The sequence below is a fragment of the Hyperoodon ampullatus genome (genome assembly GCF_949752795.1).
Source record: "Hyperoodon ampullatus genome assembly, chromosome: 6".
Taxonomy (NCBI): Eukaryota; Metazoa; Chordata; class Mammalia; order Artiodactyla; family Ziphiidae; genus Hyperoodon; species Hyperoodon ampullatus.
This window is the reverse complement of record NC_136919.1, coordinates 70,260,892-70,281,949: the sequence shown is the minus strand read 5'-3', so window position 1 is coordinate 70,281,949 and position 21,058 is coordinate 70,260,892. Positions and strand designations below refer to the sequence as shown.

General features: G+C 39.2%; 2 protein-coding genes across 4 annotated transcripts in view; both read right to left on the bottom strand.

The window, feature by feature from the left end:
• The window catches only part of BRD10 (bromodomain containing 10), a gene marked incomplete at both ends in the record, with an annotated part of 105,488 nt that extends 93,432 nt beyond the window's left edge, over positions 1-12,056 (bottom strand). Inside the window, one exon of the mRNA XM_079706180.1 lies at positions 11,467-12,056. Coding sequence (XP_079562306.1) covers positions 11,467-12,056 — 590 coding nt within the window. The remainder of the gene's footprint in view (positions 1-11,466) is intronic.
• Positions 12,057-17,150: 5,094 nt separating this feature from the next.
• Positions 17,151-20,609, bottom strand: RANBP6 (RAN binding protein 6; the record flags this gene model as incomplete). Of its 3 annotated transcripts, none has more annotated exons than XM_079706307.1 (2): positions 17,151-19,358; positions 20,415-20,609. In XM_079706307.1, the coding sequence occupies 2 exons, from the start codon at positions 20,607-20,609 to the stop codon at positions 17,292-17,294; spliced, it is 2,262 nt and encodes a 753-aa protein (XP_079562433.1). The 3 variants fall into 3 exon arrangements, with proteins under 3 accessions (XP_079562433.1, XP_079562432.1, XP_079562434.1); XM_079706308.1 differs by having other exon boundaries at positions 19,288-19,358; positions 20,474-20,609; XM_079706306.1 differs by having other exon boundaries at positions 17,151-20,609.
• Between the last annotated feature and the right edge of the window lie 449 nt (positions 20,610-21,058).

Here is a 21,058-nt window from a genome sequence, read left to right as displayed (position 1 = left end):
TGCACCCCAGTGTTCACTGCAGCACTATTTACAATAGCCAGGTCACGGAAGCAACCTAAATGCCCATCTACAGACGAATGGATAAAGAAGATGTGGCACATATATACAATGGAATATTATTCAGCCATAAAAAGGAATGAAATTGGGTCATTTGTAGAGATGTGGATGGACCTAGAGACTGTCATACAGAGTGAAATAAGTCAGAAAGAGAAAAACAAATATCATATATTAACGCATATATGTGGAACCTAGAAAAATGGTACAGATGAACTGGTTTGCAGGGCAGAAATTGAGACACAGAAGTAGAGAACAATCGTATTGACACCAAGGGGGGAAAGTGGCGGGGGGTGGGGGGTGTGATGAATTGGGAGATTGGGATTGACAGGTATACACTGATGTGTATAAAATGGAAGACTAATTTTAAAAAAACATATCTTTTCAGATACATTTCTATATAATCTGCTAAGGGAAGAAAAATCAAAAATTAAAATTAAGAAAGGTGAAAATTAAGGGATGGGAAAAATCAAATTGACGTTAGTTTTCTCTTCTAATTCATCTCGTCTATGTGTCCCTTGTAACTCTCTAGCTTGAAACCTTGAAATTTAATAACTCACTAATATGGAATATCATATTCTTTATTAGCACAGCATATTAGGCCCTCTATGATCTGGCTCCATAAGCTGGCCCTTCCAGTCACAGCTGTCATTACTTTTCTATATATAACTAGCACTCTAGCCAAACTAAACTACTGACCATTCCCTAGCTATATACAGTGACTTTTTTGCCTTTGCACTTTTGAATATGCTATTTTTGTTGCCTGGAATGACCTCTACATCAACTTAGTTTATCAACTCCTGTCTTTCCGTTTTCATCTTGAACCCCTCTACGCTGCCTATCAAATAATAAGCACTGTAAATATATGTTGAATATAAGGAACAGTACCTGTCTTACTACATTAACCATACACTACCTTCTATTATGCTTTTAAATACTGTAACCATCCCTTAAGAGAGGATATGGTACCTGAATTCAACCCAATTAATACATACTGAGTTTCTCTGCACTTGAAGAGCTAATTTCTAGAAATACAGAAATGCATAAGAAAATCTTAAACTTTGGTGAGGCAAACAGATAACTTCAATATCATGGTATTCAAAAACTTCAATACAAATCATACGAATACAAAAAGTGGGTTAAGAACAGAGGAATATAACTAACCCAAGCTGAAAAGAAGAGGGGGGATGAAATGTGCAAAGTTTTCCTGAGGAGATGACTGCTGAGTCTTTTAAAAACAAGCAGCAATTCTGACTTGATATAACTGAATATTTATTTGATTTTTATTAGCTCATTTATTTCATTAGTTCAAGAATTACCAAACAACTAACATCATAATAGATAGACAGATACATCACTACCATAAATTTTTTAAGTGTTATAACCAAATGCAAAACAAAGAATCACAGAATACAGTGAAAAAGGCAATTAATTCTGTATCAGGCTTCATAGAGGAAGTAAAATCTAAGCTGAGCCTCAGAAAATAATTAGGATTTCACTAGACACAGAAAAAAGAAACAGACAAGTAGACAAGAAGGCACTCCAGATGTTTTGAAATTGCTCTGAATTTGATGAAGTTAACGGCCAATGACTGTAAATGAAATTCTAGAGAAAGCCAATGTCTAGTTCAACACAAGTGTCACTGGCAAAACCAGAATTAAACTCACTTTACTCACAAAGTTAAGACATCTTCAGTACAGTAAGCCATATATTAATTCTTTCAGAGTTCTAGAATAACAAGGGGGCTATTTCCAGGACATTTTTCCTCTTAATTTAATGCAGAGCAAAACTATTACTTAATAGAGTTAAGTCTCTTTGAACACCTAATAGAATAAACACAGGCATAACATAATATTTATCTTCAGGTACTATTCAAATTCTGTTATTTCTGTTAAAGGCCTAATTTTTCCTTCAATTGATTGGAATTTTCTCTAACCAAACATCATCATAATTTATTGGATGTTTGTTAATTCTGTGGTTTAAAACTATGGTTCTTAAGCCTTTTTTGGCTCTGTGCTCCTCTGCTGACCTAATAAAGTTCTGCACCCTCTCCCTAGAAGAACTAAAATGTAGGTACCTGCGCATACTCCCACACACACTTTGGCATAGTGTATGGAGTAGGGGATGTTTTAGAACTCTAATTAAAGACTTTAAACTTTATAAAGGTTTCAATTCATACTGAACTATAAAAGAGAAACACAAAATTTAAAAATCAACCAAAAGACTATGAGGTCAATCAGTACATTACTCTGCCTGATATAGTGCAGAGCAATGCTATGAGAGCTAACCTTGGATCTCCTTTCATTGCTCCCCAAAATCAAATGAGAAACACAAAGAATAGCATTATTATCCACAGCTGGTATATGATGTAAGATCATACAAATAGGTTTAAATGAATAAAAGCAACAGAAATAGAGTCTTAGGTCTTTAACTTAAGGCTTTTTAAAATTTTGGTACTATTTAACACATTAGCCCTATGTAACAGAGATTACTCATAGAATACTTCAACATAATTCTAAATTAAAATAGAGATTGCTCTGTGTAATAGTCTATGACAACCACATGACTTCCAAGGTCTTTCCATTCTTTAGTAGCATACCTCCTCACCCCTCCCCCAACACTATCCCTCACTTGTTACCACCTACTTCTTCAAGCTGTATTCCACACGAAGACATGAATATATGAATCTGCTTCTTAATTCTCTACTACCTTCTCTTCATTCTATAACCCAAAATACAATTCTAATAAAGGTTGACAAGTATAAAAGCAGTGATAAAAAAATACTTCAATGAGGGAAAAAATTTTAATTCTGATGGGAAATCAATCATGAAACAGTGTTACTATATCCTGAAGTATCACTCCTAGAACTTTATTGTACATAAAAATCATTTATGGAGTTTATTAAAAGTAGCTTCCTAATCCCCACTCTGAGATTCTGAGTTAACAGATTTAAATATGCTATTCTGGGACCAAGGAATCTGCCTTTAACACAATTCTTACGCTGGTGATCTGGGAAACACCTTTTGAGAGACAAGCCCCAGACACCTTTGAAAATGACCTGTAGACCTTATAACCACTTAATTCTAAATCAACATGTATAGAAGTCAAACAGCAACAAGCCAAGCAGAAAAAGTCCCTGCCCTCATAGATTTTATATTCTAGTAAAAGAGAAGAAAAAGATATATAATTAAATCATATTATATGTGAGGTTGCAATAAATGCTATGAAAGAAAACAAAGAAGGTTAAGACAGAGGGAGAGCCTTGCAGATAAGGCAGCAACAACAGAAGAAAGGAGGGAACCAAGAAACTAGTTTATCTGTGGGAAGAAGGCCAAATTTAAACCTGCTTTTCCTCAAGCACAGTATTCAAGAGAGATATAAAATGTTTTCAGGGGCTTCCCGGTGGGACAGTGGTTAAGAATCTGCCTGCCAATGCAGGGGACACGGGTTCAAGCCCTGGCCTGGGAAGATCCCACATGCTGCAGAGAAACTAAGCCCATGCACCACAACTACTGAGCCTGCGCTCTAGAGCCCGCAAGCCACAACTACTGAGCCCGCGTGCCACAACTACTGAAGTCTGCATGCCCCACAACAAAGAGTAGCCCCCACTCACCCCTACCAGAGAAAGCCTGCGCACAGCTACAAAGACCCAACGCGGCCAAAAAAATAAATTAAAAAGAAAAAATGTTTTCAATTTTGTTTACTGTTTATATTCTAATATTTTTATCTTCCAATTTTAGTAATTCGGATGTTAAAAATTGGGCTTGTGGGCTAACATGGCAACAATCTATATTTATAACTATTTCTAAGGGAAAACGTTTCTATGTAGTAAGTTTTTGAGATGATTTCTCTTCTCAGCACAAAATGAAATGGATTTGTTCTTATTTTTAGAACAAACGTGAGAATAGACCCTGAATTCACTAGGAATTGTATATTTAGCAGAATCTTGGTATCCTTTACTGTATTTGTTAGGCAATCTACCATCGAAATTGAAAAGCAGTTTAAAAACATAAAGCATGAAATGCCACAGGGAAAATCCAGTATTCTACCTGCATGCACATTTTGTAAGAGATTTTCTTTCTGATCTCAACCTCAAAAAGCTGAGAATGTACACCATTATCATAAAAGTCAATGTACTAGGCTAGTATAGATTGTAAAATTGAAACAAAACTGTTTACCTTTAAAGCTTTTGCAAACCCAAACTGTAGTTATTATAAACTGGGATGTTACCATTTGAAGAAATGGTATCTAGCAGATGAGATGTATCTGAAAGAGAAAGGGGGCTATCTCTTGGAAAGAGAAGATCCAAAAAACACTTCGTCTGCTAAATAGCAACTCAAACACTTTCTGCATTATATCTTGGCAATGTTTTTTCACTGATTCTAATTTAGAAGGCTTAAACTCCCACTAAAGAGCAACATTAGTAAAGTAGTACTTACAAAGCATAGCAAGAGGTAAATAGTTTTACCTTAAACTGGTTTATCTCAATCTATATTCTCATCTTTTTTTTTTTAATCTTTTAGAGGGATGCCTAGACAGAAATGAAAAGGTCTAAATCCCCAGATGTACTAACATTTGAGGAGATATAAAAGAAGCTATCAGAGAGTTATTTTTGTCTGAAGGTACATTCAGATGGCTCTACTCAAAAGCTTTAAATATGAAAGTTTGGGGTGAGTTCTTAGCACAAGCTATTCCAAGCCTTTAAAACTGCACTTGCAGAATCTGTAGATTTTAAGTTTTGAATGGTATTATAAAAAATAACAACAGTAACACATGGTCATTGTAGAAAAAAAGTAGAAGGTGGAAGGGAAAATTAATCATCCACAGCTGTACCACCCAGTTACAACATTTAACATGACTGTACTGCCTTAAAACTTTGATGATACATATTTTTAACCCAATTCTTATTCAAAGTTGTAAATACTAACTGCCTTTAAATAAAATCTTTTATTAACTATAAAAGTAATATGCTTATTATAGAAAATCTAGGACACACAGAAAATTAAAAGAAGAAAATGAAAAATACCCAGGATCTTTCTACTTAGCAATAACCACTATTAACACTCATTGGTCTTCTTAAGTCTTTTCGCAAAGTGTATATGCTTAATATCCTGACTTTTAAGCATGATTAATTTTGAAACATTCACGGGTCCCAGGTGGAAGATGATATAACAAAGGGCTTGGTTATATATAATACTACCACTGGGGTTTATTAGTGTTTCTCATTAAAAAAAAAAAAAAGGAACAACTACTTCAAGTAATTTAATACATATTTTAAAGATTCATATTATTATGGAAGTTCCTTGGAAATGAAAACAGCTATTATTTGTTCTCTAATCCTGTGGAGAGAGCCTAGAGATGATTTGAAAACTAAAACACAAATATGAAAAGGACCTAATCTTCTCTCCAAAAACATGATTTCTTTTCTCTGCTCTAATTTTTTTCTTAGAAATAAAAATAAATACAAGGGCACAAATACAATGAGAAACGAACTTTAAGGCAAAACACACTACAACCTATTAGGGCATTTTTACTGTATTAGATCTAAATCATTTCCAAATTATTATTTTCAAATGGAACAAAATCTCCTAAAATACTAAAGTCTGTAAGTTTACTATATTCCAACTAACACCTTTTATTTATTCCAGAATAAACTCTTTTCAGCTTCTTTAACTGCCTCTTCTCAATTAAGTATTTCAGCTTTTAATACACATTATACACACTTCAATCATATTTTTCTAATCTTTCCAAATTTAAGATAGTCAATCCTTACACAAAGTTCTGCCTTTGGTCCCCTTGTTTTTTTTACTAGACTCTGTCCTGGGCAATCTCATTCTCTCCCATTTCTTCAACCATCATCCTTCTGCAGGTTAATTCCTCATTAAACACCTCTAATCTAGTCCTAGTCACTCTGCTGAGCTCCATATTCCGCCTTCTAATAATTCTGAGCAGCACATCTTCAAATGCATGCTCCTCTCACATTCCCTCGGCATCACCATCACCTGGGCTCAAATTTATTTTGGCCCTCATCCTCTCCATCACACCCACATCCAATAGCTTGCCATTATACCACTTCTACTTGCTGAATTTACTTCTCTTGTATCCTTATTTATTATTTGTTTCTACTGCTTATTATCTCTTGATGGTATTAACTCCAGAGCCTTCTAATTGGTTTCCTTTCTCCATTCTCTCTCCTTCCATTTCAGCCTTCAAACCTCAAAATACTAGTAAAATCATGTCACTCCCTTAGCTAAAACCCGTGATGAATCTACACTGTCTACATTCTAAATTCCTTAGCAGGCAAACAAGGTCCTCCATAATTAGTCCCAGCTTACCTTTCTAGACTTATCTGCCATGACAGTACCTCATCATCCTACACTCTAACCAACCACTGGGTATAAACTATTCCTCTGGAATACGCTGTACTCTCCTGCTTCCATACATGTAATTGTTTACCTACCACCTTGAAGTAAGGGATAAAGTCATGTCTATCATTGTAACTACAGGGCTTTACATACTACTTATCATAGCATAGGTCAAATAATTGTTTAATGAACTCCTCAACATCACCTATCAATAGTCTACTCACCTTCCAAAATTATGACCTCTAGAATAAAATCTAATAAAGTATTTTTCGATGCCAACTTCCCCAACTCCCCAGAGTAGTTGATCCCTCCTCTGCACTCTCCTAACACTCTATAATAAAGCTTATCACAGTAGTCCTCAGAGTATGCACGCTTAGAATATACAGCTGATCCTTGAACAACAGGGGTTTTAACTGCGTGAGTCCACTTATACGCAGATCTTTTTCAATAGTAATACTATAGCACTACAGGATCCTCAGCTGATTGAATCCGCGGATGCAGAACCCCAGATAGGGAGGAACCAAGTATACAGACAGCCTACGGAGGGCCAAGTTAGACACAGATTTTTGACTGCATTGAAACCAAGATATACCATCAAAAATCCAAAAGTGATTATGTTCTCCCTGTTTGTAGGGAGAAAAACCTTAGGTACTAGATAGAATCTCGTCAATTAACGGTTTCCTTCCATAATTTGTTTTAAGCCTTTTGTATCCCCTAGCAAAAAATCATACAACTAAATATATCAATATTTCAGGATATTCTGCAAGCAGTCCCATGACTTCCAGGTGTTCTGACAATGGAACAAGTTTGAAAATCAGTTTTAACACATTTTACATTTTACCATAACTGTGTATGTACCCTTTTACAAACTTCTTGGGCCAGGAATTGTCCCTTAAGTCATAGAACAAAGCAGGTGCTCAATAAATGTCTTGTTAGTTGAAATCCTTCATCCTTTCATCACTGCACTTAAACATTTTCTGAACCTTCTTAAATAGCGCTTTTTTTTTTTGAAGAATGGCAACTATAATAAATAGAACTACATGGAGTATCAAGCTCTAACATTCTGTAGTTCTGAACAAGAAGCAAATCCAGATTCTATTACCAAAGGGGGCCAATTTTTAGATTTACATTAAAAAGACAGAATTACAGAATCCAGTGGGGATGGGGGAGTTGGACTACTAGGGAATAAGAAGCACCTTGTTAAAATTCCCAATTACTTTCTAGATTTTGATCTTAATTGAGAATAAACACGTCAACAAATTTCAAATTTAACTGAGGAGGAGATTAAAATCAGTGTACAAAATCCATTTGTACTTCAATTACTACTTGTACTTGGAAATCTCTATTTTTAAATTTTTGAGGTTTCATGATGATGCTTTTGTACTCTCATGCCCAACTAAAAAGCAATTACAAAACTAAATAATCTTTAGCTGTATTTTAAGAAAGCCTTTTTTTTAACAGCCCATTACATGTACCACTTTTTAACAACTTAATTCAGAAATCAACTATAATTTTAACAAGGATATATAATATTCAAGCTTATTTTCACCAAAATATTATTTTAAATGGCCAAAATTAAAATTTCAAGTTCAGCACTGTTGGGGTCACTGGCGCATCAATGCCTCTTCTATAACTACAAGTTTTTAAAACTACATAGCAATATTCTTAAAGCTTTCAAAAATATTTTAAAATTTAAAAGTTTTCAAAAATATAATTTAAAATTCAGAAGAGGCGAAAATTCTTATTAGACATAACTTCCCAACTATTAAGTATTTTCTATTCGTTTCCACTTAGTAGCTGATTTTCTCCCTATTTCTAATGCTAATTGTTATTTTTCTCAGTTGCCCCAAATACGTGAATGAGATCCCTTCTAAAATACAACTCTGAGACGAGATATGCTAAGTCTTAGTCCTAGTTCTATCACAAATATTATATATAAAACATATTGTTATATATTACTAATATATATTAAATATGATAAAATTATAAATCTTTTATAGATCATATACATGTAGTCCTATCATAACACCACAAAAAGCAGACCAAAAAATTTAGAATTTTTAACAGGATAAAACAAAAATAGAATATACTAAAGTTGTGATATTTTCTTCCCTCTCCCCAATTGACCATCCTGCATACCTCCTAGAAAGCAGACACTACCCTGGAGAGACCATACTGTAGCCAGACGAAGTACCTGTAGTTCCCAGAAACACTATGCTGTTCCATGCCTTGCATTTACTGTAGTTCAGCATTCTGGAATGCCCCTCTCAAACCCTCCAAAAAAAATCCAGAAGCAATCTTCAACTTCTTTAAGAATCAGTTCAAGTATAAACTTCTCTATACCTTTTAACTCCATTATAGAATCATCATCTTTTTAAGCATCTGTTTCCCTACTCAACTATATACCACTTAAGAGTAGGGAACTTCTCTTTTGATATCAGGGCTCTGAATGTCTAGCTCTGGCAGATACATATTTGTACAATCAACACTCTCATAGCATAGATGAAGAAACTGAGATTTAAGTTATACAATGCGCCCGAGGTACTAATGCCATTGGGTTGCTCTGTAATGATAATGCGGCACCCTCTATATCTAACGTATGTGATTTCTTGCTCACTAAAAGGCTCAGTAGTGTATGGAGCAGCTGTAAAATTCTCCTTACAGTAAATTTCAAAATAAGGGTTAATTCAATATCTTACAAACATATACTAGAAGACAAAAGAGAACAAATGATAATATCTAAGTGATTGTTTTTTATTACTAAAATACCATATACCACTTATTTATAAATAAGGTATCTGAGTCACCTATTTGCTGAAAATCATACTCATGTGACCAGTCTATAGAATATTGTTCTGGAGCATCTATATTTACTAATTGCATACAAAACTGTTATAACCTATGGGTTTCTGAAAGTTGTGCCCACTCAAAGCATTTATTTAGTAATGACTCAGATTGCAGGCTAGTACAGAAAAAGAAATGATTTCCTAGTATCTACAAGTGTGGTTTGTCAAATCTATTATTTACAAAATGTTTGTATACATCAAATACAAAAAAATTGAGGAAGTCAAAATTTTAATTATCTCTTTGAGACCATCACATTACTTTTTGCTACTAAACTGCAAGAATTTTCTCTCTCTTGGACTAAGAACATCAGAAATACATTATTATGTTTATAAACAAAAGAATGTTTTAAGTTTAAGTTCTAAGTATGGATTCTATTAGATCATATGGGAATACAGTATTCTGAACATTAGTCACTAGGAATGATTCAAAGCATTCAGAAATTTACCTTTATGTAAAGAGAAACAGTCTCCCTGCTCTTTTGCAGGGCTTAAGAAACACTATATACAAAATGCTTCTGAAAACACCTGTAATTTATTCAAACCTATAAGCAACTTCTTAGCACTTTGATGCAGCCATTCTCCAGCCTCATTCTAAATACCCGTTTCCAATCTGTAAAACTAGATGCTTGGACTAGAACTCTATGGTTTCTTCCAGGTCTAAAATCTTGTGACATCAATTTGGAAGATATTTTACTACTTAAAAATAATGACGTGTGAAAGGATTGTTTCTTATGTGAGTCATAACTACAAAACACCGTGGAGACAAGGGTAACGAACACACTACACATACATAATGTCGCGAAATAAAATATTAAAAGTAATATACAAGACAAACTTAGGAATTATTCTATTACCAAATAATCCTACATTATGAATGGACTCAAGAAGAGGCTCCTTAGTTTAAATACAGCTGCCCTAATGAGTCAAGCGCTATGTTAACCATTGTTTTCAGTGAAAGAAGTCACTGATAGTCTCCAAAACAGCATATGGGAAGCCAGTGACAGATTAGATTATTTTAAAGTTACAGCTAAAATCAAGGACCAAAAAATTAACACAACTTTTCAGGAGCTATTAGATGAAAGCACTAGAACACTTCCCAGTTTCAGATATGAGAATATTCATTTTATTCAGCTACCACTACTAGCATTATAATGATTAAAACTTATCTTGGGCTAACTATATGGGACTGGCACTTTCGACTTTACATTTATTAATGCATTTAATCCTACAGCAACCCATTAATTAGGTACTGTCATTATGCCCATTTTACGGATGAAGAAACTGAGGCAAAAAAGGTAAAGTGACTTGTTCAAGTTCACTTCCACTAGTAAAGCGTCAAACAACTGGTTCACTTCAACCACGATTTCCAACAACATTCAATTATTTTTCTATTCCTGAAGAATTTCCGATAGAGAAATTAATTTGGCTCATTATCAATTACAGAATTATAAATTAATACGTGTATTTTAGTAGCCTCCTGTGTTATATTATTTCCTCTTACGAAAGAAAAATAATTGACTCTGGACATATGGGTGGAGTATACCAAGAGCATCGTGCCATCTGAACTGCCTGTGACTTCTGGTAGAATAGATACCAATACCTAAACGTATTAAAAATTTTGTGTTGATGCAAAAATTCAGTCAGCTCAGATGAAGCTGAGAGAAAAGACCAGGAGTACGCCACAATAATTGTTAACCATTTAATTACACGCTATAAAATCTCCGATGGCCGACTTGAGCAGTAAAATTATTTTAACAGTTTGAAACCACCTTTTTACATGAGCCAGAATTAATTTTCTAACGGTATTTCATTCCAAAAACGTTTAAAATTTTCTTGCCAAAACTGTCTAAAAGTTGCAGGTCCAACTTCCATCCCACTTAAACTTTTCCTCTCCCTACTCCTGTAATTCTTCCTATGGGCACCATTTCACTTTACTTCTAAAAACTTTACCTGCTCTTCGGCACTCGGGACTCGGCTTCCGTCTCAGCTTCTTCAAATCTGGGCGTCGGGTTCTTTCAGCCCACACCCACCACACCCCTGCGGGCCCCCGCCCAGCGCTGCTCCTCCTCCCGGGGTTCTCCAGCACCGACTCAGCACCTATCAGCGACGCCCCCCGGCCCCTGGCCCAACCCATCCTCGGACACGTGCGAGGGTGTGTTTGTGTCAGTCCGTCAGTCCCGCCAGGGACGGGGCTCACTCACCGAGACAGAAGCGCCAACTTCTGCTCCAGCATCATCTCCAGCTTCTGGCCCTGTTTGGAGATCCAGTGGTCCACTCCATGCAGGCGGTAGCACGTCTCCAGCATCAACCTGAAGTCCGCCACGAACTCGGTGATGCCCCCGTATTGGCCGCTGGCGAACTTCTCCTCCATCTTCAGCAGACACATGCCCTTCCCGGGCTGCTGCCGGAGGGCGCGACTGCCCCGGCCCCCGCTGCGCGGCCCCTCGGCCGCCTCCTCCTCCCCAGTGGCAACGCCCCCCAAGGGCTGCAGGAAGGGGGAGGTGAGGCCTCGGTGCTTCTCCTGCAGAAACTCGCCCAAGATGCGGTAACCCTGCTGCAGCTCGTAGGTCAGCTCCTGCTCCTTGCAGCCACCGCCCCCGACCACCATCGCCTCCTCCTCCTCCTGGTCGTCCGCGTCCTCCCTCGAAGAGGCACTCCTTCCTCGGGCCGGCCCTGAGGCCGGGACCGCCGCTGCCACCAACTCGTCGTCGTCCTCTTCCTCGGCCGCCGGTGGCGGCCGCTCCTCCTCCCCGGCCGGCTCCATCTCCCCCGGCGTCCCGGGCACGCTCATGCCCCCGGCAGGCCCAGCTTGGGCGGTGTGGAGCGGACGCTCGAGGCGCCGGGGCACGCGTGAGCGCGAGCCGCTTCCTCAGGGCTCGGCTGCGCCGCGCAGCCCCAGCCGCATTGGGCCTCGCTCTCCTCAGCCGCCGGCTCGGCTCGGTGCGCGCGGGGGTCTCGAGCTCGCCGCCGGCGGGGCGGGGTTACATGGCGCGCGGAGGAGGGGGGAGAGAAGAGGAGAGCCTAGGTGCCCTCCTCTCCCCTCCCCCCGGCGGCGGCGGCGCGCGCGCGGCCCTCGCCTGCCTCACCCCTCCGCGCCCCGCCCGACTACTCTTCACCCGCCAGGCCCGGCTTGGCCTCCGCGGCCTCGGCGCCCCACCCCCTCCCGGGCCGGCTTGAGGGCTGGGAGGGGGCGAGGAGGAAGGGGGGGTTTCTCTAGCCTCCCCGGAGGGGGCCGAAGCACAGGGCCGCCGCAGCTCGGGCTCCTCCTCCTCTCCCTCACACCCCCTTCCGCCCCTCTCTACCTGTGGGGGACCCGGGCAAGAGGAGGTGGCGCGCGGACGGGGCCCGGCGACAACTGTCAGTTAGAAGCCCTGCTGGGCGGGGGGAAGAGAAGGGGGAGGGCACTCAGGCCCCCCCCCTCCAGGTTGGGGCGAGCTGTGGAAAGACGCAAAGAAAGAGGTACCATCGCCGTCCACGGTGAGCATGCGTAGTACAACACCACCAGCCCGACTTCGTCCCGCCCCGCTAAGCGAAAGCAAGGACTTAGTCTCAGCTTCAGGCCCTGAGGCCTGGTAGGTTGCACGGACCAATGATGTCATCAGCTTGTAGACGACTGTAAGGGGCGGAGTGAAGAGGGAAGCAAGGCGCCTGCGCAGCTTTGCTTGCCACCTCCTGAGAGGGAGGCCGAAAGGGTTTTTAAATCAGGTGCTGCAAGAGGATATTTCTTTTGCGAGACCCCTATTAGCGCTAAAAGCTAAAATTAATCCTGAAGGAGCTTGCTAGATAACCTTCGTCGATAGAAAGTGAATTGTAATCATTAATCATTAGAGAAATGCAAATCAAAACTACAATGAGATATCATCTCACACCAGTCAGAATGGCCATCATCAAAAAATCTAGAAACAATAAATGCTGGAGAGGGTGTGGAGAAAAGGGAACACTCCTGCACTGCTGGTGGGAATGTGAATTGGTACAGCCACTATGGAGAACAGTATGGAGGTTCCTTAAAAAACTACAAATAGAACTAACATATGACCCAGCAATCCCACTACTGGGCATATACCCTGAGAAAAACCATAATTCAAAAAGAGACATGTACCACAATGTTCATTGCAGCTCTATTTACAATAGCCCAGAGCTGGAAACAACCTAAGTGTCCATCATCGGATGAATGGATAAAGAAGATGTGGCACATATATACAATGGAATATTACTCAGCCATAAAAAGAAACGAAATTCAGATATTTGTAATGAGGTGGATAGACCTAGAGTCTGTCATACAGAGTGAAGTAAGTCAGAAAGAGAAAGACAAATACCGTATGCTAACACATATATATGGAATTTAAGTAAAAAAAAAAATGTCATGAAGAACCTAGGGGTAAAACAGGAATAAAGACACAGACCTACTTGAGAATGGACTTGAGGATATGGGGAGGGAGAAGGGTAAGCTGTGACAAAGCGAGAGAGAGGCATGGACATATATACACTACCAAACGTAAAATAGATAGCTAGTGGGAAGCAGCCGCATACCACAGGGAGATCAGCTCGGTGCTTTGTGACCGCCTGGAGGGGTGGGATAGGGAGGGTGGGAGGGAGGGAGACGCAAGCGGGAAGGGATATGGGAACAGATGTATATGTATAACTGATTCACTTTGTTATAAAGCAGAAGCTAATACACCATTGTGAAGCAGTTATACTCCAATAAAGTTGTAAAAATAAAGTGAATTGTAAGAAGGTATAAAATGTAAATCCTATCCTTTTGTAAAAAAGTTCTCTTTGCACACTCCCTCCCCCTGTGACTGCCGGTTTTTCAATATAAAACTAGAATTTTGCGAAGTTTAGAAAGGAGGTTGAAGGACTCAACCAACTGAAACATGTTCACATGGAAAAGGAAAGGAGATGATTTGTGGAACTCGAATTTCTCAAACTCCCGTTCCCAGGTCTTAACATCAATTCCTGTTCTGGAAATTAACCCCATGTTTTCCGTTAGTGAAAAACATTTCCACCCTCTCGATTTTTGACATCTGCTAAGAGTAAAGGAAATGAATGGAACCTCATTTTAAAAAATCCTTGGGACTGAAAACAGTCTTCAGATATTTCAAATCTAAACTGTGCAGCATGACCTTACAATCTCACTACACATTTTAAAATTACTGTTTAGGGAATGTCTAAAAAGTGAACTTATCATTCCATTAGTTGTCATATTGCTTAAAGTGAGGAGAAAGGAACTAATGGGTCCTTAAAGCAGTTATTACTATCTTCTCACGTTCTATTTTAAAGATGCACATATTACTTCTTCTCCTTACACAAAACGCTCTTGCTTTAAACCTGGAATTACTTGAATACAAAAATCAAAATTTTAGAAAGCAAGTGGGGACTTCCCTGGCGGTCCAGTGGTTAAGACTCCACACTTCCGCTGCAGTGGGGGTGGGTGGTGGCATGGGTTCATCCCCAGTCGAGAAACTGAGATTCCCACATGCCACGCGGCGAGGACCAAAAAAAAGGGGAAAGCTGTATAATGAAATGATTGGGATATACTGACTATTATGATTGTTTACTTCCCGTTAATGTGGACTTTTAAAGCACTGATAAAATTCACAACTTAAAAGCTTTTTTTTGGTCCAGTTAAGTTAGACAGCAGCCTTAGGTAAAACTGTTAAGTGGGAACACTTTTGAGGTTTTAGGGTATTGACACTACCACCCCCACCACGCACACCCATCATCTAGTTTTCACGGTCTCCTCTCACCTCATCAGACATTTGTGGTGTATTAGGCATTTACAGCATTCTCTCCCCATAGAGCCCATAGATGTACTTCAGCTCAGGAACGAAGGCAGAGACCAGTCTTACTTCAGGGACTGACAGCCAAAACTGTGACTGAACGTCCCTCATTTACTTTGACAAAGCCCAAGAATCTGGACCCACCTCACCCCAGCAAATATCACCTCTTTCTCTTTAGCCACCAACCCTATTTCATGACTCTTGGATATTATTAGCTTGCATTTATCGAACACTGTGCCACTAAGCACTTTATATTCGTTACCTCCTTTAATTCTCACAATCCTATGAGCTACGTATTATGGCCATTTCACAGATGGAGAATTCTTTAGGTTAAAAAAGTAGTTTGCCAAAATTCAAATCTAGGTCTGTCATACTTCAAAATTCTCCAGGTGCCTAATTCCAAGTCATATGGTAGATTTTCCAGTTCCTCATGAACAAGAGTGTAGGGAATTGCTAGAAATGTTTACCAAGGGCTTCTTAATTAAGGGATACTAATTAAGATAAAGAGGTGCAGGTGAGTAGAAGAAACCTCAGCTATAGGTCATGGAGAGGCCAAATTGACTGAGATCTTAGCTAGTATGAAAATAGAATCAGGTGCTTGAACTTTTAGAATATAGATAAGTGAGAAGAAAAACTGCTTTTTCATCCCACCATCCAGAGAAAACCTCTATTACAGTAATATCAATACTTTGTAGTGGGGTTTTTCTATTTATTCATCTATACTTTTAAATTTTATCTTAAATAAACTTAAAATTGTGACTATACTGTACCTAACATCCTTTTCTTTTTTCTCTCATTAGCAATAAATAATTGTAGGGAATGTACAAGAATTGCATATCTAAAATCTCAACTTCATATCTCTGTCCACAATGGCCTAGATGGCCTGCTCATGAACTTGTAGGTGAAACAGAGATTCTAATGTAAAAGGAATTCCAAACCATAAAAAGAAACACAGCAGAAGTACAAACACCAACAGCAATAACAGCTACCATTTATTAAGCACTTACTAAGTCTTAAATATTTACTAAATACGTCACATAGACAGTACTCATAATAGCCCCAGGAAATCCTGACAGATGTATTTGTTCTTAAATTTTGGATTAATAACTTGCTGAGTAGAAAGGTTTTTTTTCTACCCTACAAAAAGCCTGACATTAAAGACCAACATTGCAATTTATATAATTAACCCTAGATTTACAGAACTGTTTTCTTACAATGTATACCTACTGCTAAATAATTTCTCAAAGCTGTTTTTCTTGTTTAAAGATTAAATTAATTTTGCTTCCCTTTCATGATCACAATAGAATTCTATTTAATGCTACTATATACTCTATTAAGAACTTCTCCAAAATAGAAATCTATTTAAGCCCCACTTTGAATCAGGGCTTCTCTTCTTGTTGAACTGCTTTGCAGGAAAAAATGGCATACATACACAATGCAATATTCTGCTCAAATACATAACACTGATTGACTCCCACAAATATTATTTACTATTTGTCAAACACTGTGTTACAGTATGCTACATGCTACCAATGTTAGATGTACCAGGATGCGCTTTTCAGTAACCATGGTCCTTAGAGTCCTGGATAACTTGAAAAAAAAGAGACTGGTCTAAGACTTCAAAGTTTTAACTCTCAGCTGGACACCTTGGGAACTAGAATATGGATATATCTCAGTCTAAGGAGGACATTATTAAAAAGTTCATATGTATTATGGAGAAAATTTCCCACATCCATTATAATATCTCAAATCTCTTTTCCAATTTCAGCATCCTCCCATTACTATGAAAAGTAGGAGTATTATCAAGGAGGAATAAGCCTGCCACTATATTCTTCACCCACAATTCCAAAGATGTTTGTCCTGGAAGTTCTCCTATCCCATCTTTGTGAGCTCTTAGCATCTTGTGGTGGGCAGCATGACATATTGACACCAAGTATACTGCTTGCCCAGCATCAATAATTCAGACAAATAGCAACAATTTATATACTTCACATCAACTACAGGAAAGGTGACAAATATTTTAAGACAACAGAAGCACAGGTTATCACCAAGGTCTGTGTTTAAGAGATAAAACATGCAAGGTAAACAGAGGCTATAACACTGACTAATCCTGGAGAAACATGGGGAAGGCATATAAACTGCTTAGCAGGAAGAGAAGAGTTCTCTCAATCATAATGGAATCCACTCACAAAACTTGTTCGGAGTTACTTTTATGGTGGATGATATTCAAATAATATTAAGGTGCTTCAGGCAAAATTTAGCAACTCCTGTAAGGCTTCCTGCTGCTCATCATCAAGCTGGGAAATGCATTCCAACCATAATTCTTCAGAAGTCTGTACCTGACGCACGACATTAGCTAGGCGTTTGGCACAAGGATCTTCATAGTTAATAGTCTCATTCATTTTTCCTTCTGCAATTACACTGATTATTTTTGGAAGATTGGAATTATTTGGACCAAGTACAACTGGGTGGTTACTTTCAATTAAGTCACAGAGAAAACTCAAAGTCTGAATAGCTTCCTCTTTATCCTCATGCAATGGAAGCCATGACAACCAGTGTGGAAGAACTTCATCTACATTTACACAGTTAGGCTTAAATCTCAAAATCTTCCCTACTGCTGAGATACAGTTCTCTGTAGCAATGACATTTTTTTTGGTTTTGGAATTTGCACACTTAATAACTTTTACCAGCAGCGGAACAGCTTCTGAACATAAAGAACGATAATCATCTCCACCAAACTGTGCCATAACACCCAGGCCATAAGCAGCAGCTTGCCTGACTTCAGGGTTGTTGTCTCGCATATTTAGTAGCATTGGCCACCGAAAATATTCTACATATTTAAATGAGGTTGGACTGCAGTGTTCTATGATATCATCAAATATGCACAATCCCCACTGTCTGTCTGGCCATGGCCTATTAGAACAAATTAGATTTACAATTAATGGAAGCAGCTGTTCAAACCATGGTAAAATCTTTTCCTTGTAAGTACTAAATAATGAGTGCAAAATATCTGATACTTTGGTCAGAATATAAACATCACATTCATCCTCATCTTGCAGAGACATTTCAACCTGTTGGTCATAGTTTTCTTCCTGTCTTTTAACCTGTCTCAGTTCTTGGTTTTTAAAGTGCCCTTCAAGTTTTGCTTTCAGTATTTCTCCCAGTTCTTCCAACTGTTCATCATTGAGGCACCCATCTCCCATTACTTCAATGGACTTTGCAAAAGAATTCATTATTTCTGAGAGTACATCTGTATCAGGTTCAGTCCCAATAGCCTTAATTAAAGGATCACATATGAATTGCCACATCTGTGCAAGATACTCTGGGCCACGAATTCTTGCACATTCCAGAAGAAAAGGCATGGACTCTGCTGCTGCCACTCGAACATTGTCATGGAAATAAAATTTCAGTAAAGGAACCATCAGTTTTACAACTTGTTCTGTATATTCCACAAATCCTTCCCTTAACTCCTTAGCATAATAAACCAACATCTGGCAAGCAGTTGCTTTTGCTTCAAGCCCTGAAGTCTTAATTCCAAAACTCTGCTGGTCTCCAAGATTTACAAATTGCCATCCATCATCATCACTCATATTCTCCACGTCTTGTGTGTCTAAGAGAGCAACGTCAGGTTTAGCTGAAGCAGTCTTAATAAGAGGCTCAATAACCAGTGGAAGGTACTGTTGAAAATCATTTCCAAGAATTTTACACATTCTGGCCCACGCTGAAATGATGTAAGAGGTCTGAGGGTCATCATCTTCCATATTATTTAAGTCTGATTGTGTTTTTAACAACAGTTGCATCACATTTGATGCATCTTGCATAAATTTTTCCTTCCCAACAGCAAGACCAACATGGCTAATGCATTCGATAGTTTTTCCTTTCAGAAGTTTGAGTTCCTTTTGAACAGCAAGCTCAACAATATGCTTTAGTGAGGGCATAAATATATCATAGTACGGAACAAATTTTTCTTCTATTGTATCTGCAACTGAGGCAATGGTTGTCACAAGCTGTTCCAAGGCCAACTTAGTTCCATTGCGAATCAACTCTTGAAGTTTAATCACCAAGATGGAATGTAGATTTCTCACCATACTATCCAAATATAGAACTAGCAATGATTTGGGGCAGTCTTCAATAAAAATAATAAGCGCAGAAGCTGCATGTGACTGCACACGCTGATTACCTTGATTTTCCATGGTACGCAACAGAGCTGCAATCACCGTTTCATGGAATTTCTTTTGGAAGTTAGGTGCAAAATCTGTAGCCATCTGTCCAAGTGTAGTACAGGCTGCAGCCCTCACCCTTGGATGAGGATCCTGAAGAAAAAGCAAAACAGAGTTAACTGTTTCATCTAGAATTGATTCCATTTGCTGATGGCATCCTTCTCCAATAGCAGATAAGGCCATTAATCCAGCATGTCGATATTTCCAGTCAGGGCTCTGAAGCATCTGCATGATATGCTCCTTAGTCATTGGTAAAACAAGTTTTCCACCGAGCCCACAAGCCAGTCTGTCTAGTGCACTCTCAGCAGCAACTGCATTGCTGTCAAAATCATCTTCTTCCATTTCATCAGCATTTACCCAGTCCTCATCATCTTGTAGATCAACCATCATTGCCAATATATGAGGAACTGCCTGTGCAATAATATTTGTATGTTTTTTCAACATTGGGGTTGCAGTTTCAGACAAGGTCACTATTACCTCAAGAGCCAGCTGGCGTTGCAGATTACTAAGTCTAGAGTCTCCACATAACTTTAGACTCAATTGCAGAGTATCTTCTAAATAAGGACCCAAATATTTAGGTACAGTATCTGCAATCTCAACAAGGGATTCTAGCACTGAATCATCATCCTGGTAGCATGAATCATTCACAGCCTGTAAGATTCCAGGAAGCAAGTCTGCAAAGTCTTTGAAAAGAGCAATATTATTCTCATTAGCAAGTACAAATGCAGCTGCAGCTCTAGCAGATAATGTCCTGATTGCTGGATGTTCTTGATCTTGAATACACTGGTCCAACAACCGTTTGATGATATCCAAATCGTGTCGATCTTGGGTCCCAAAAATCCCAGGAAAGTGCCAGAAAACGTGAAGTGCAACTTCCCACAGAACCACATTTTTAGAGTAGATTGAATCAACAAGGAACTTCAGACCTTCGGGCCAGTGGTTAGTGCCATCCTCATCTATCAAATTCCTGGCCAGCACTGCAAAAATATCACAAAGTTTTTTCCTCATACTAGCATGGGTTTCTAACTTAACAGCCAGTATCAATTCAATCTTGACGTCCCTCTGAACATCAGAAGGCAGATTTGGATAGACTTCCTCAAACCCAGAGGACAAAAGCCGTCGTAGCAGGGCGGCAGCCATTTGTCTCACCTCATAACCTGCTCTTCTATTTCTGACGGCATCTAACAGGAATGTAGTCTTACACAGACCTGGGATATTTTCATAGATTTCCTCTGCTTGCCTCCGCACCATACAGCTTGGATTGATGAGGTTCTTCAGAAGCTGGTAAAACTCTTGCTTTCCCGACACGGTCGCCGGTACTCCGGCAGACCCGCACGCCGCCATCGCGTTCTGTCAAAGCGACCGCGACGCGGCAGGAGGGCGGGGGCCTGCGGCTCGAAGCAGTGACGTCACCGAGGCGCCGGCGGCGATGGGCGGGAGCGCTGCTTCCTCCCCTGCCTGGCCCTCGGTCTGGGCTCTGGGAAGGTGGGAGCGAGGGTCGCTCTCCATCTGTTTTCCAATCAGATGAAAATGTACCTACAGAGGAGAAAGAAATGAAAGAAACGTATGATATTGATTTATTAGAATGGGATTATGGATGATTTTTTTCGCCTTTTCTTTATTTCTAAACTATCTCTATTGTTGTTACACTGATAATTTTAAAACAGAGTACTCCTTGAAAAGCCGCTAAGTGAAAGAAGACGATCACAAAAGGCCACATGTTGTATGATTCCCTTTATATGAAGGTCTTAAATAGGAAAATCCATACAGAAAGTAGATTAGTGTTTGGCAAT